Below are 16,646 nucleotides of genomic sequence, written 5' to 3' on the forward strand. Positions count from 1 at the left end.
TTCAGTAAATTAAAGACAATTAGCCGAGTATCATAATTTAATGTATTTACTTTATGCTTAAATACCCACCACTTTCCAGGGGTTTAGTACCAAAAGGTGGGTCCACGTAAGGGGTAGTAAGAGTTGGAGGTGTTGTCACCTGTGTCGTGATAGTCCTTGGTCCCATTGTAGTTGTTGAAGCTGATGGGGTAAATATTGACATGAAGCTGTGTCTCTCATTAGCCTGAAATCCAAACCTGTTTTAGGCTAAACATTCCACTCCCTGTACTCCCCGTGTCTTATGCAAAACATTACATTATAAGGAGTTGAATGATAGCCCAAACAGACTAGTACCCATTCTAGTATATCTACTTTATGATCACAACAAGCAATACAAAAATACATAATAACGTTGTTTTCACAGTAGTCATCACACTTCTCTACTTCCTATTATATTCTAAATATCAGCAAACATTTGATCCACATTCAATCATCTGATTTGTTCAATTGTATTATTCTATTCTTTTCCACACATCATTTTTGTTGTTGTTGACTTACTCATGCTCACTACTAATGACTGGAAGACACGTCTTCACTGATATCTGGGTTTGGTCATGCTTCAACAGTCACTGTTTTCTGGACTAAACCTCTGACATTTTCTTTTCAAATCATGAACATTAAAAACATGTTAAATTGATAACTTACCAGAGGATTGCCCTGCAGACAAAGCAACACATCCAACACAAAATAATAGGAAAAGCATGATGTTGTTTCAGAAGACAGAGCACCGACTGAGCTGTGATGTGGGAAGATTCTGTTCAGCGAGTCCGTCTGACAATCTTTGTTCAGCATGAGGAAGTTGTCTCCTCTATTCATTGTGGGAGGGATTTGCCTTTTAAATAATGCCCAGGTTTTCAAAAATTCATTTGAGACACAAGTGATGTCAGAAAAAGGTCTGACCGCCTCCTCTTGAACTATTTTAATAGCTATGAGGAAGTTGTTCCATATATCTGTCTCACAAGATTATATGTCAAAACCGTTTTTTTTATCTCAATATCACATCATTTCTGGGTAACAATTAAGCACCTTACTGGGATTGTTTTCAATTAAAATTTCAAAAAGAAACAAAAATTGCTTCTTACAAAGAGCAATTTCTCAAGCAAGAATTTTGCCAAAACACCATCCCACCAAAACAGTCTGAAACTTCAGGTGGTCTTTTCAAACAGCTCTTACTCTAAAAGGGCATTATCATAATTTTTACAGTATTATTCCAACCTCATATTGTGGAAATATATATAAAACACAGAAAAAACACGTTTTTTGACTACATTGGGCATTTAAACAAAACAAATGTATTATCAACTAATTGATCATTCTGACAAGCAACCATCTATTTTATTGGGATATATCCAGAAACACATTGCCAGGAGTAAAACTTAATTTAGAAAAAGTACATACTTTTTATGCACATTTACAATACAATTCTATAAACGTTAGCTGACAAATGGAGAATATGTGCCTTTCAAAAAAAAGGTAAATCATATATTATTTAAGTGTATTTCTCATATCACTGCCAAAAAAACGAAAAAAACATGCAAATCAATCAACTCACCAAACGGTTGTTCAGTACACATTGAACAGTGACACACATTCTCTTTCCTAATGGCACTACAGTCATATTAGCCTTCTGGTGCTGTAAGTGAGGCTGTCCTATTGTAGGGTTTCTCTATGGGCTCTGGCGCTTGCTGCCGCTGCTGCTGGTGGAGCTGGGTGGATGGGAGTCCCGTGGAGAGGTGAGAGGAGGGGACGTAACAGACAACCCCAAGCCCAGCTCCAGAGTCTTAACAGGGGGAGACTGCACTGACGACGCCCTTGGGCTGCTGCTTGCTGAAGACCCAGCTGACCTGCAGTGGAAAAATACATTTAAGAAGCTATATTTTACAAGAACATATTGACACACAATGAGTGTACAAAACATGCTCTTTCCATGACAGACTGACCAGGTGAATCCAGATGAAAGCTATGATCCCTTATTGATGTCACCTGTTAAATCAACTTCAATCAGTAGAAGACAGGTTAAGGAAGGATTTCTGAGCCTTAAGACAATTGAGATATGGATTGTGTACAGTGCATTCGGAAAGTATTCAGACCCCTTGACTTTTTCCACATTTTGTTACATTATAGCTTTATTCTAAAATGGATTAAATCGTTTTTCCCCCTCATCAATCTACACACAATAACCCATAACGACAAAGCCAAAAATATATATTTTTTAAAGTTTGCAAATAAATAATTAAAATAAACGGAGTGTCGCTGCACAGCTATTTTCAGGTCTCTCCAGAGATGTTTGATCGGGTTCAAGTCCAGGCTCTGGCTGGGCCACTCAAGGACATTCAGAGACTTGTCCCGAAGCTACTCTTGCATTGTCTTGGCTGTCTGCTTAGGGTCGTTGTCCTGCTGGAAGGTGAACCTTTGCCCCAGTCTGAAGTCCTGAGCACCCTGGAGCAGGTTTTCATCAAGGATCTCTCTGTACTTTGCTCCATTCATCTTTCTCCCAGTCCCAGCCTCTGAAAACATCCCCACAGCATGGTGCTGCCACCACCAAGCTTCACCGTAGGGATGGTGCCAGGTATTCGTCCAGACGTGATGCTTGGAATTCAGGCCAAAGAGTTCAATCTTGGTTTCATCAGACCAGAGAATCTTGTTTCTCATGGTCTGAGAGTCCTTTAGGTGCATTTTGGCTAACTCCAAGCGGGCTGTTATGTGCCTTTTACTGAGGAGTGGCTTCCGTTTGGCCACTCTATCATAAAGGCCTGATTGGTGGAGTGCTGCAGAGATGGGAGAACATTCCAGAGCAACAACCATCTCCAGAGGAACTCTGGAGCTCTGTCAGAGTGACCATCGGGGGTGACCATGGTCACCTCCCTGACCAGGGGTGTGTTCGAAAATTCATTCTGGCCATTTACTCTGATTTCAGAGCACTATTGTCTGAGTGTGCCAGAGCGCAGTATAACTGATGAATTTACGAACGTTCAACACCAGCAGAATATGGCCAGTGTCGGTAAACATCGGCAAAAAAGCGTAATTCAATTGTTTCCAGCAGCACAGTTAGTCACCAATGCTCTGGATAACTCTGCAAGGGCGAGTAAAATGGTTAGAGTGAGGTGTTCTCTCATTTGTGTCTGGAAGTAGCTAGCAAGCTAGCCAACTTTAGCAGTGTGCATTCTGAACGCTCCGAGAGCGAAACACTCCGAATTTACGAACAGACAATTTTACAACGCTCTGAATTTACGAACGCCCCGAGCGCACTCTGAGCCCACTCTGGCACTCCAGATTGAATTTATGAACACACCTCAAGGCCCTTCTCCCCCGATTGCTCAGTTTGGCCAGGCAGCCAGCTCTAGGAAGAGTCTTGGTGGTTCCAAACGTCTTCCATTTAAAAATGATGGAGGCCACTGTGTTCTTGGGGACCTTCAACGCTACAGAAATGTTTTTGTACCCTTCCCTAGATCTGTGCCTCAACACAATCCTGTCTCTGAGCTCTATGGACAATTCCTTCAACCTCATGGCTTGGTTTTTGCTCTGGCATGCACTGTCAACTGTGGGACCTTATATAGACAGGTGTGTGCCTTTTCAAATCATGTTCAATAAATTGAATTTACCACAGATGGACTCCAATCAAGTTGTAGAAACATCTCAAGGATGATCAATGGAAACAGGAAGCACCTGAGCTCAATTTTGAGTCTCATAGCGAAGGATCTGAATAGTTCTGCAAATAAGGCATCTGTTTTTTTATTTTTTAATAATTTTGCAAACATTTCTAAAAACCTGACTTTCACTTTGTCATTATGGGGTATTGTGTGTAGATTGATGATGAAAGAAATTAATTTAATCCATTTTATAATAAGACTGTAACACAATGTGGAAAAAGGGAAGGGGTCTGAATACTTTCCGAATGCACTGTATGTGTGCCATTGAAAGGGTGAATGACCAAGACAAAAGATTAAGTGCGTTTGAACGGTGTATGGTATTAGGTGCCAGGCGCACCGGTTTGTGTCAAGAACTGCAACGCTGCTGGGTTTTTCACACTCTACAGTTTCCCATGTATATCAAGAATGGTCCACCACCCAAAGGAAATCCAGCCAACTTCACACAACTGTGGGAAACATTGGAGTCAACATGGGCCAGCATCCCTGTGGAACGCTTTGGACACCTTGTAGAGTCCATGCTCTGATTAATTGAGGCTGTTCTGAGGGCAAAAGGGGGGTTCAACTCAATATTAGGAAGGTGTTCCTAATGTTTTGTACACTCTGTGTAAATTATCAGTAGATATTATTGGAAACTTTGAGACAGTCTAAAAACAAGACATTCAAAAAACAGCTAAACAGGAAAAACCTTTGGGGTTTTAAAATGTGTCAGGAAGAAAAGGAATGTAGCTTTCAGATATGCTCCTAACTGTGAGTCTCTTTCATTTTTTTTTACCCGTCGGCCCCCCAAAATTGTCTCTAGAGGGTATTTGGCTACGGAATGTATATTGTAGACCCCTGAGCTAGATTGACTGTGTAAAATAGTTGTGACGTACCTGAGAGAGACGGAGCTGCGAGCAGAGTTAGTCTTTGAGCTTTGTCGGCTGGCAGGGGTGGAGGCAGGAGACGGCAGGGGCAAGTTGGCCTGAGACACATACAGTACACACAAATTAAATTAGACCTTTTTAGTCCTGAGTAAAAGGCCATCCAAAATGAGACTTAATGGGATGGGTCAACTTCTTGTTTGCTTTTAGAGTAAGTTGCCAGAAATTGATTAGTTTTGTTTTATTAGATTTGTTTGAAACTTAGCTGTCCCTAAAACCTAACATTTTGCATTTCCTTGAATCAACTAACATCAGTGCAATTTGCTGTCAGAATTTCAGAATGGAGTCATTGCCTTGCCAAACTCTACAAGGTTAAAAAGGTATCATTTGCACACCTACACTTTTAGAAGAAAAAAAATCTTTGTTTCTCCCCATAGGAGAACCCTTTGGTTGTGAAAAATGTTCTACTTAGAATATTTTAGTGGTAAAAGGTTTCACGTAGAACCTCGTATTAGTGAAAGGATTCTACTTGAAACCAAAAATAGTTATTTTCAGAGGGTTCTTCTATGGGGACAATTGAAGAACCCTTCTTGGTTCTAGGCGGCATCTTTTTTCGAAGAGTGTATAGTATTATCAGCTGCATGGAGAAAAACGTCATACTTTTTATAGTAAAAAGAAAAGAAGGCTACCTGGACAAAGTACATGTGTAGAGCTGATCGGAGGTCAGGCTGTTCCTCCATGGCAACCAGCAGCATCTTGTTGATATTCTTATTGAAGTCCTTCAGCTCCCTCAGCTCAATGTCCCTCTCCTCAAACGTCTCCTCCTTGGCCTTCTTGCCCGACCGGATCTCTTTGGTCAGTTTGGAGCACTGTCATGGAGAATAGCAAGGGATGAACACAGAGCAGTGATAAGTAGGGCCAGGATTTTTTCCTGACCTTATGACCAATTCATGTTCATGACTGCCTATGACAGACGTTATATGTATTGTGTAGCTGTTATAAAGGCTTTATGAATGCATACATAAGGGGGGCTACAGTAAAGTACATTTCGTATTTCATGTTTTTCTTTCGTCATTGAAGAATGGTGTGAACACACTTGTTGCGATGGTGTGAATTGTTGGGTGGTGGTATCAAACCTGCTTAGTGACCCTGTGTAGTTTCTCCTGCTGGGAAACCAGTTCTCTGTTCAGAGACATGATACGTGACTGGGTCTCTTCAGTCCTCACATTCTGAACGGCCTCCTCTTGAAGCAGGTTGTCGAGTGTATTGTTCATGCCCTACCGATTTAATCACACACACACACACACACACACACCACAGTTATGATTGCACTGTATGATAGTTAAGAGTGAGTTGTCAGACAAGTCTATATTGGACCTGTTGTTCTTGGACACGAGCAGCCAATGTAAGGCGTATGATGAAGACAAAAGAGATCATGATAGGGCTTAGGACAGATCTAACACACTGCACATGGGAAAGGCAGAGAGAGACAGAGGTAAAGTAACAGCATGGAAATGAAGTACACAAAAGATGATGTGAGAAGATGATGGCCTGGTGGAAAACCCACGCTCACGTCAAGGCTAGGACCAGGAGTTTTCCTGATCAGGTTAAGTAGTCCAGTAAAACTCCTGGCCCCAGTCATGGTTGGTTTGGTGGAGAAGTACCTGAATGTCCTCCTGCAGTTCTCGGATCTGCCTCCTCTTGTACTTGTACTTCTCCTCAACGGCTCTCTTCTGCTCATCCAGCTTCAGTTTCTCCTGATACTCCTCACCTTCAAAACAGAGTTTTGGGTTCATTGTTTACTTCTATAAAAACATTAAAGGGTTGTACCAACACACTTTACAGCATGAAGCAAGAAATAAAAACCAAAATAGCGTATAAAAGGAAGGTTTCCCGAGTGGCACAGCAGTCTAAGGCACTGCAGTGCTTGAGGTATCACTACAGATCCGGGTTCAATCCCGGGCCGTGTCGCAGCCGGCCGCGAATGGGAGACCCATGAAGCGACGCACAATTGGACAACCGTCGTCCGGGAAGCATTTGGCCGGCCAGGATGTCCTTGTCCCATCACGCTATAGCGAATCCTGTGGCGGGCCAGGCACATGCACAATGACACGTCGCCAGTTGTGAAGTGTTTCCTCCGACACATTGGTGCGGCTGGCTTCCGGTTTAAGCGGGCACTTTAAGCGGGTACTTGGCGGGGTCGTGTTTTCGGAGGACGCATGGCTCTCGACCTTCGCCTCGTCCGAGTCCGTATGGGAGTTGCAGCGATGGGACAAGACTGTAGCTACCAATTGGGGAGAAAAAGGAGTAAAAAAGGATCTGAACAGAACAACAGTACAAAATAACCACCACATTAAAGTTATAAAATAGTTTATAAATAGTATATCCTCTCATCTGATTATGTTGGGTATTCCCTTCATAGATATAGAACACTGATAACATTGATGTGTGTGTTACTATGGTGATGGCATAGAGTCAATATTTGTTGCTGGAATATTTGTGTCATCTTTTTTTGGGTGAGGGGGAGGCATAGAGTCCGAGGCTCAATCTCTAGCCACTTCAATAATTGGATGTAATAAATGTATCACTAGTCACTTAAACAATGACACTTTATATAATGTTTACATACCCTACACTACTCATCTCATATGTATATACTGTACTCTATACCATCTACTGCATCTTGCCTATGCCGTTCGACCATCGCTCATCCATATATTTATATGTACACATTCTTAATCATCCCTTTAGACTTGTGTGTGTATAAGGTAGTTGTTGTGAAATTGTTAGATTACTTGTTAGATATTACTGCATGGTCGGAACTAGAAGCACAAGCATTTCGCTACACTCGCATTAACATCTGCTAACCATGTGTATGTGACCAATAAATTATGATTTGATTTGTTGGAATCAGTTTATCTCACAGGGAACCTTTCCTCATACAGTACGCACTGGACTCAGTCACTTTGTTGAAGGATTTGCGATAGGTTGTGTTGCGGCTGTTGACGACGTGGAGAGTGTTCTCCAGCGCTCGGATCTCCTTCTCCATCTTGCGGATCTTGGCGTCCAAATCGTCTCCCTCACGTTGGAGCTCCTCTTTCTCTTGGGCAGCCTTATGAAAAGCACATTACCCACGGTAGAAAGTAAAATGGTACAACGTTTTTCTCAATTGATTTGTAAACAAAGTTCCATGTTCTCAAAACAATTAACAACTGTCAAAACTACAGTTGCAAGAAAAAGTATGTGAACCCTTTGGAATTACCTGGATTTCTGCATAAATTGGTCAAGAAATGTGATCTGATCTTCCTCTAAGTCACAACAATAGACAAACACAGTGTTCTTAAACTAATATCACACAAATTATTGTATTTTTCTTGTCTATATTGAATACATAATTTAAACATTCAGTATAGGTTGGGGAAAGTATGTGAACCCCTAGGCTAATGACTTCTCCAAAAGCTAATTGGAGTCAGGTGTCAGCTAACCTGGAGTCCAATCAATGAGACGAGATTGGAGATTTTGGTTAGAGCTGCCCTGCAATATAAAAAACGCTCACAAAATCTGGTTTTGCTATTCACATGAAGCATTGCCTGATGTGAAACATGCCTCGAACAAAAGAGATCTCAAAAGACCTAAGATTAAGAATTGTTGACTTGCATTAAGCTGGAAAGGGTTACAAAAGTATCTCTAATAGCCTTGATGTTCATCAGTCCACGGTAAGACAAATTGTCTATAAATGGAGAAAGTTCAACACTGTTGCTACTCTCCCTAAGGAGTGGCCGTCCTGCAAAGATGACTGCAAGAGCACAGCGCAGCATGCTCAATGAGGTTAAGAAGAATCCTAGAGTGTCAGCTAAAGACTTACAGAAATCTTTGCCGCCTCAGGGCCTGGACAACTTGCTATCATCGACAGAAAAATGAATTCCCATGTTTATCAAGACATTTTGCAGGAGAATGTAAGGCTATCTGTCCGCCAATTGAAGCTCAACAGAAGTTGTGTGATGCAATAGGACAACGACCCGAAACACAGAAGTAAATCAACAACAGAATGGCTTCAACAGAAGAAAATCCTGACCTCAACCCGATGGAGATGCTATGGCATGACCTCGAGAGCGGTTCACACCAGACATCCCAAGAATATTGCTGAACTAAAACAGTTTTGTAAAGAGGAATGGTCCAAAATTTCTCCTGAACGTTGTGCAGGTCAGATCCACAACTATAGAAAACGTTTGGTTGAGGTTATTGCTGCCAAAGGAGGGTCAACCAGTTATTAAATCCAAGGGTTCACATACCGTACTTTTCCCACCCTCCACTGTGAATGTCCACACGGTGTGTTCAATAAAGACATAAAAACGTATAATTGTTTGTGTGTTATTAGATTAAGCAGACTGTGTTTGTCTATTGTTGTCAAATTATATGACCAATTTATGCAGAAATCCAGGTAATTCCAAAGAGTTCACATACTTTTTCTTGCCACTGTATATATTTTTTTCACAATAAGCCAAATCAATTATTAACTGAAGCAATAGTTGGCTGGTGAAGTTTTTTTGGTGTCTGAAGGAATTCTCACCTTGATCACATAATAAGCCTGTGATTTTTCCTCTTCTCCCTCGGGAGCAGCCATCGAGACAGTCATAATCTCATAGCGCTTCCTCATCTTGTCGACCTTGGACAGTCTCTCATGCACCTCAGCACTGAAATTAACCAATCAGTGTACACATAGAATCAGTTGAGAGTGCTCTTCTCGACCATTGACGGCCTGATAAATCCTACCCCCGTAAACCTATGTGAAATTTCCTCCACATTTAAAATGTGCTGAGCTTGAGGCATATTTCAGAGAAGTTTTTATTGTTATTCTTATGTAGTAAATATTTTAGTTTTCATTTTCATTGTTTTTATTAATTTTTTCCTGTGACGCACATTGCATTGCATGTCTGAAATGTGCTGTATAAATAAAGCTCGATTTGATTAGACATAGAGTATACACAATGGCTCAAAACACCAAGTGTCTGGCTATCCTGTGTTCAATTCATTTGACAGCTTTCTTTTCAAGTGCCACATTACCACTTTATATGAGCCTTGGGCAAAACAAACACAACCCCCCTCGTATGGCACTGGATCATCAAGCCCCGTATTCAGAGAGCATCTCAGAGTAGGAGTGCTGATCTGGAATCAGCCCCCCCTCGTCCATACAATCTTATTCATTATGATCTAAAAGACTCTATCTGAATATGGGCCCAGGTATGTTAGTACTGGGAAGGAGAAAAAGCCTGCACACCCTGTGGATCCCCATGACCAGGTTCAGGGTTTAAAGGCATCAGATAAATAGCCCCCACAGCCAAAATCCCAAAGTATCCCTTTAAGAACACTGAATTCACTATACTGTCTGGGTAATAGGGTATCTTTTGGGAGCCAGTCTTAGACATACCTAAGTCCTTGGCGCTCCTGGTCAGTGATCTTGACCTGCTTGTTGAGCATCTCCCGGTGCGCTTTAATCTCCTCCTCCCGTTCCCTCATGGCCGTCTGCAGCTGCAGCCGCCGCTTCTCCAGCGAGAGCACGCTGTCCGCCTTGTTGTACAGCAGGTCACGCAGACGCTTGATCTCCAGCTTCAGGATGTTGTCCTCCACCATGGTGTCCTGAAGGTCAAAGGTCAGAGGCAACGTGTGGCTGTGTAAGAGTATGAGTTTCACATAATCGTTTTATTTAATCAGATTAATAAAGTCAAGGTTGGCTGAGTAAAACTGCAGTGACAGTGACTGTGTGTGTGTGCGCATGCGCCTGCGTTCTCACCTGCTTCTTGAGCCGGAGCTTCTTCAGTTCCTTGTCGGAGATGTGGTTGAACAGGTGCAGCTCCTCGATCTTGGTGGTTAGGTCTCTCTTCTCAGCTCCTGTCTTCTCCGCCTCTTTCCTCACACAGCGAATATCATCCTGTCAGACGACAGAAACAGTAAAATCACAGAATGTCTATAAAGATTTTTTTATAATGATTAGTTAAAATGTAATTATATGGTAACTGTAAATCGAGACTAATTTGAAAACAGAAAATCTGAGAGAGAAAAACCAACAACAATTTTTGATGATTTCTATGATAAGATAGGGTTGCAAGAAATAGTCTTCCTACTTTTAAGGTGACAAAAACAACAGAAATGCCCAAATCATCAGGAAAAATAGTATCAAGAACATTCTACAGTACGAGAGAGGTCTGTCCACCTGGAGCTTCTTGAGTTGGGTGGTGAGCATGGTGGCCGTCCTCTTCTTCTCCTCCAGCCTGTGGGCCAGCTTTTGGGCCTTCTTCTCCAGGACCTGCTTCTCCTCCGTGTTCACCTCGCCACGCAGACGCAACATCTTCCTCTCCAGCAGCTGGATCTGGAAGTCCTGGAGTAGCAACGTTTGAGGTGGAGAGGGAGTTAGTGATGTACCCACTACACCAAGCATACACCTCAAGACCAGCTGTATAGGTCGTGAAGAGGGCACGACAACACCTTTCCCCCCCTCAGGACACTGAAAAGATTTGATTTGTATACCCCAATGGTAGAAGGAGATGTGATGACATTAGGGCGAACGCTAGCTATAATGGTCATGGTGGTAGAAATAGATAATGATCATATGACAGTGGTCTAAGGGCTATCTGAAAGCGTCTGTTGAATGACCATGCTGTTATTACTATTCAAATCAAATGTTATTTGTCACACGTGCCGAATACAACAGGTGTAGACCTTACAGTGAAATGTTTAATTACAAGCCCTTAACCAACAATGCAGTAAAGAAAAATATGAGTTAAGAAAAAAACATTTACTAAATAAACTAAAGTAAAAAATAAAAGAGCAACAATAAAATAACAATAACGAGGCTATATACAGGGGGTACAGGTTAGTCGAGGTAATTGAGGTAATATGTACACGTAGTGTGGGGGATGAATCAGAATTAGTTGGGTAACATAGATAAATAAGATGTTTTATTTATCTAATATGCTTATGTGAGATACTTGTCATTAGAATGTCTCCCTTTGGACTATACTGTTGGCAGTTGCACTTTTCCCTTCTCAGCTAGGGAAAAGTCACTTGGGGCCTAGAGAGGGGAGAGGTCAGGTTTGTCTTCATATGTGAATGTATCTGTTAAACCATCTGGTGCTATGCAGAATATCAGAAGTGGAGGAGGACAGAATGGAACATTGTCTTCTTATGTGAATGTGTCTTTATCTATTTTTAAACCATGTGAAGGGATGGCGTGATTAATGGGGAACCAGTTAGTTGTCTCCACAATGTCTGTACGCCAGTCACTCCCTCCTTTTCCCATTGGGGGGAGGAGTATGGCAGTGTCTGGAACCATTGTATGTCCCCTCTGATGTTGCACTTATCTTGAGATAGTATATGACCTAGAGGCTCACTCCCCTTAGTGAGCTTGTCCAGGAGTGGAGTGTATTTGAGATGGGAGAATATAGAGTTGAGAATTGAGTTATGCCTTGGATGAGGTAATGTTTTGGTACTATGAAGTACCAGGAACGAGATTAGAACCTCGTCTTAGAGACCAAACTGAACGATAATTTATAGCTAATGCTATCTGGCTATGGGATACTCCTTTCTCAAGTAAAAGGCCCTTTGTGAAGTTTTCCTAAGATCTGTGGTTCGTCATGTAAGTTGAGGGGTGTATCTTGGCTATAAAAGATCTTGGTATTCTTTTGTAGGGACTCTCAGAATTCATTATAGACACTGAATTGATCTGAGAGTCAAAGGGCGATTTTGAAGCTCATATTATTAAAGATGAAATTTAAGTATAACTCTGACTGGTATGTGGTTTATAACTCTCCTCATTCGGTAATACAGGAAATTGCCACGACAGTAGATAGGGGTAAAGTGACTATGCATAGATAATAAACAGGGTGGGTATTGCATATTGTTAGTGATAGGAAAATAACAACTAGAGAAAGACTAGTGTTTCTGCTGTCTAGCCTGGTTGTAGATGATCTCCTGCTGCTTGAGGGAGTTCTGGTCCAGTTTACTGAGGCGGCTGTCCAGGTTGGAGAGGGCCACCCGGCTCCCAGAGAGCACGGCCATGGAGTCCTTCTCCTTCAACCTCAGGGCCTGTACCTCCTGGCTCTCACGGAATAGCACCTCGCGGTGGCGGTGCAGCTGGGCGTCCATGTCCTGCAGCCCACGACAGACGCAGAATGAGACAGTTCACCACAACATGGTCATGAGTACATTAACCAACACAATGTGACACTGAAGTCAACACATGGTTCACCAGCTCCAAAGAAAGACATCCGAGATGTGTCCCCGTTTGGCAAAATTACGAAAGAGAACCACAACACAATGTAACACTACATTCCTCATGGGAATGAATAGAATGACATCAGAGCATCTAAATGGAAATAACTAAATGGGAGAATACAGTCAGTCAGAATGGAATTTAATATATCAGTTTGATTGATACAATGTTCATATACTTCTAAATATCTAGTGATATCGAGTTCATATTGTGACCATGTGAATTGCTAGGTAAAATGCACAAGTTAGCTCAACGCAACTGCAGCCTGCCATCCCAGTACCATGCAGACACTCTTTCCGATAAACATACTGATATTATAACAAAAACATTGTTTTATCATGTGGAGTGCACTCACTTTGATAGTTTGCTCCTCTTCCTTCAGTACTTGCTCCATCTGAGCGGCCCTCTCCTCCACGCTGAGGGTCGTCTCAGTCACTGTCTTCAGCTTCTCCTCCAGGGCTGTGTTATGAAGCTTGGCCCCCTTTATCCTGGACCAGGTTTTTACACACACACACACACACACACACACACACACACACACACACACACACACACACACACACACACACACACACACACACACACACACACACACACACAGATCAGAACTAGTGAGAGGGTGGGTAGTCCACAGAATTACATAAAGAATCCCTGTGAGGGAATTCCCACCAAAACGATGCCTCCAATTATTCCTATTTGACTGGTACTGAGGCCTGCCGATCTCTATGTCTCACTTGTTGTTTTTGTCCTGGATGTCCTTTTTCATGTTGGATAGTTGGGACCTCATGGACTCGACATCAGTAGCTGCTCTGTCCACTGTCCCTTTCAGACTCTCCAACTAGAAAGAGATACGTGATAATAACATATAAGACAAGCCATCATTCCCATAGAAAGAAGTCATACAGAATAAAAATACCTGTCAGCAGAAAGCATTGACTAAATGATTTGGTTACACTTTTTTAATCACTTTCTTGAATAAGACACTATAAATGTAATTACATACGTATAAATGCTGATGAATTGCAATGTTATAATGCCTATAAATATATGCAAATTATGAAATACTAATTTGTTAATGTTTCGTCCTGGGAAGAAAGCTCTGGACAGACAGACACACAGCAGACAGACTCACCTCGTCCTGTAGTCTGGTGCGGTTACTCTCCTGCTCCTGGAACTCCCGTCTCAGCTTGGCCGCCTGCCGGTCGGCCATGGCTATCTTCTTCTCGTACTCCTTGTTGTTCTCCGTCTCACTCTCCAGGAAGGTCTTCTTCTCCTTGATCACTCCATTCTTCTCTCTGATGTCCTGGTTGACTTGGGTGAGGAGCTGGAAATATATAGCAAAATCCATTGCTTACATTGTCAGACCATTATTTTAGAAACTTCACAGTTGTACATCAGTCACTTTCATGTAGCCTTTTTAATGATTTTGATAGATTCATCTTAAGGTGTCGTAATATAAAAAGGGGTGTTGAAACAGTGTTGTTTCAACTATAAAATACCTATAAAATATATCTAATCGTTTCTGGACCAAGTGAGTATGTGAAAAAGTAAACTAGTGAACTCGTGTCTTTACAATAGTTTCTAACTGCTATAATATTCCTAGCCTGGTTGAACTTGACAAAATGATAGTGAAGCAAAGTGAGTGTAGCATTCAATCTGGTTTATCCAGGCTATGATATCCCATGTCAGCTCAAATATTGTATGACTGACTGACTGTAATAACTGCAGGCTGCCATCTAGTGGTTACCATTGAACACTGCTGCATCTCGCTGTCTCTTTTCTTCATCTGCTCGATGGTGTTCTCCCACTGGTGGATCAGCTCCTGTCTCTCTAGGTGAGCCTGGCGGAAGTTTTCTGCTGTCTTATCCAGACCAATCTGTTGGCAGAGCACAACTACAATACATGAGACACACTCTGATGTATATCAACAAGGAAGAATAAATGCTTTCTGTTTGATGTGGGACGTATAAATCTCTAGTGTGTCATCAATGGACACAAAGTAGCTTAAATGTCAACAAAAGAATCTCAGTTGCGGGTGATTGAACATTGACTGATATTCCTGTGTTGTTCTGTACTAGTTAATGTACTGAACTGTAAGATAGCTGGGGTTTTAGACCTGTGCTGATATGGTCTCAGTCAGTTCATTGTCCAGTGCCTTGTGCTTTTGGTTGGCCTCAAGCGTCATCTTCTCTATCAACAAGGTGAGCTCCTGTAAACAAAGAATGCAAACAGTAGTTTAGAAAATAGATTGTACTGTTCATTAAGAATATCCCATTGTCAGTGAACTGTTCATTCTAGAGGGTCCTGAAAGGAATGTAGTTGCTTGCCACTGTAACTGAGATCCAAGACCACGCAGGGTACCCGGGTTTTCGTACCCCCATCAGTCAGTCACTCACAACACCCATGACGTACCCGTATCCTGCTCTCGTCCTGCTGGGCGTACTTGATGATGGCCATGGTGTCCTCGTCCTTGTGTGCCGACTCCTCAAGCCAGGCATCCAGGGTCTGCTGGTCCCAATTCAGCTGGCTTTTCAGCTCTTCCAGCTTCTGGGTGGCTTTGAAGATGTTGTTCTGAGGAAACAGATGGCTTGACATTTATCTAATACAGTGGAACATACACTGAATATGTTGTATGTTCCAGTGAATACTAACAGTTGGAAATAGAACAACAGGCCAGATAATTCTCAGTCACAGAGAGAGAGAGAGAGAGAGAGAGAGAGACCCATGTTGTTTTGAGGAAAGACCTCTGTTTTAGAACAGAAAGACCAGGATGTTGATGGTATGTAGAATAACCTCTTGTGCATTCTTCTTCTCCCTCAGAGCTCCAAGCTCGTTGTCCAGCTGTGTAATCTCCTGATGCAGGCGGCCCACCTCTCTCTCCGCCAGGGCCTTGAAATGCATCTCCGACTCAGTCTCTTTCTCCCTGGCTTTGCACAGAGCCTAACAAAGTACAGATAAAAATAAACCAGTTATAGGATAGCATTTCAGAGTTGTTGCAAAAAAATTACTGTCATACCTGTGTTCACATGGCATTATTCATTCATCCTTGCATAAACAGAATTACTTAGCAATATAACTACTACTCATACAGTAATGTTCTAGATCTATGCATGAGCTAAATTGTTTTGGGTCAGAACCTCAGAAGTCTCTTTTCATGGAATTCCAAAATGGGCAAGTAGCTTTACCTGAGTTTGAGATAACTCCTGCCTAACATTTTTCAGGTGTTCAGCCATGGCTTGTATTCTATCCTTGTATCCACCAAGTTTGTTCTCCAGTTGTAACTTCTGATTTTGTTTCATTTGAAGCTGTGGAGAGGTAGGAAGTGCAAATGACAGTCATATTTCACATTAGACTGATGTTCATCCCAGCTAACGTTAGCTGTTTCGTTTTAGCTAGCTAACGTTCGCTAACTAACGTTAACGTTAACGTTAGATACCTACCTACTGTCCGCTATGTAACTGGGGCATAAATATGTCGATTTATATCAAATACAGATGAAACAAATGAAATGTCAGATATTCTGGTACAAATAAGCTAATAAACTGTTAGCTAACAGACACTTACCTCATCTTCCAAACATTTATTTTCTGCATTGGCAACTGGGATGGCAAAGCCCTCGTCCCAGCCTACCTCGGATAAAAGTATGTTCGACATTTTTTCTGTAAGGCTAAATTCCAAGTTTTAGAACTGAATATCAAGCCAGCCCAATGTGCCAACTAATTATTTACAATAAGTAATAAATTGCTACTTTGTTCTATTTTTGACAACTTGTAAGGGTCATAACATGCTACAAAACCGCTGTGTTGTCAATGCTGGCCCCTAGCAACC

General features: G+C 41.9%; 1 protein-coding gene across 1 annotated transcript; it reads right to left on the reverse strand.

Annotated features, from left to right (window-relative positions):
- Nucleotides 1-1,263: 1,263 nt before the first annotated feature.
- On the reverse strand, nucleotides 1,264-16,472 carry ccdc39 (coiled-coil domain containing 39). Its single transcript, XM_038964286.1, has 20 exons — nucleotides 16,383-16,472; nucleotides 16,004-16,123; nucleotides 15,612-15,758; nucleotides 15,231-15,389; nucleotides 14,935-15,027; nucleotides 14,566-14,694; nucleotides 13,951-14,142; nucleotides 13,553-13,656; nucleotides 13,174-13,306; nucleotides 12,500-12,694; nucleotides 10,761-10,925; nucleotides 10,341-10,478; nucleotides 9,978-10,186; nucleotides 9,120-9,243; nucleotides 7,502-7,661; nucleotides 6,214-6,320; nucleotides 5,686-5,826; nucleotides 5,239-5,418; nucleotides 4,562-4,650; nucleotides 1,264-1,883 (listed from the first exon to the last, which is right to left on the reverse strand). The coding sequence occupies exons 1-20, from the start codon at nucleotides 16,470-16,472 to the stop codon at nucleotides 1,706-1,708; spliced, it is 2,853 nt and encodes a 950-aa protein (XP_038820214.1). The 3' UTR covers nucleotides 1,264-1,705.
- Nucleotides 16,473-16,646: the final 174 nt, after the last annotated feature.

This window comes from Salvelinus namaycush, chromosome 25 (assembly GCF_016432855.1).
Source record: "Salvelinus namaycush isolate Seneca chromosome 25, SaNama_1.0, whole genome shotgun sequence".
NCBI lineage: Eukaryota > Metazoa > Chordata > Actinopteri > Salmoniformes > Salmonidae > Salvelinus > Salvelinus namaycush.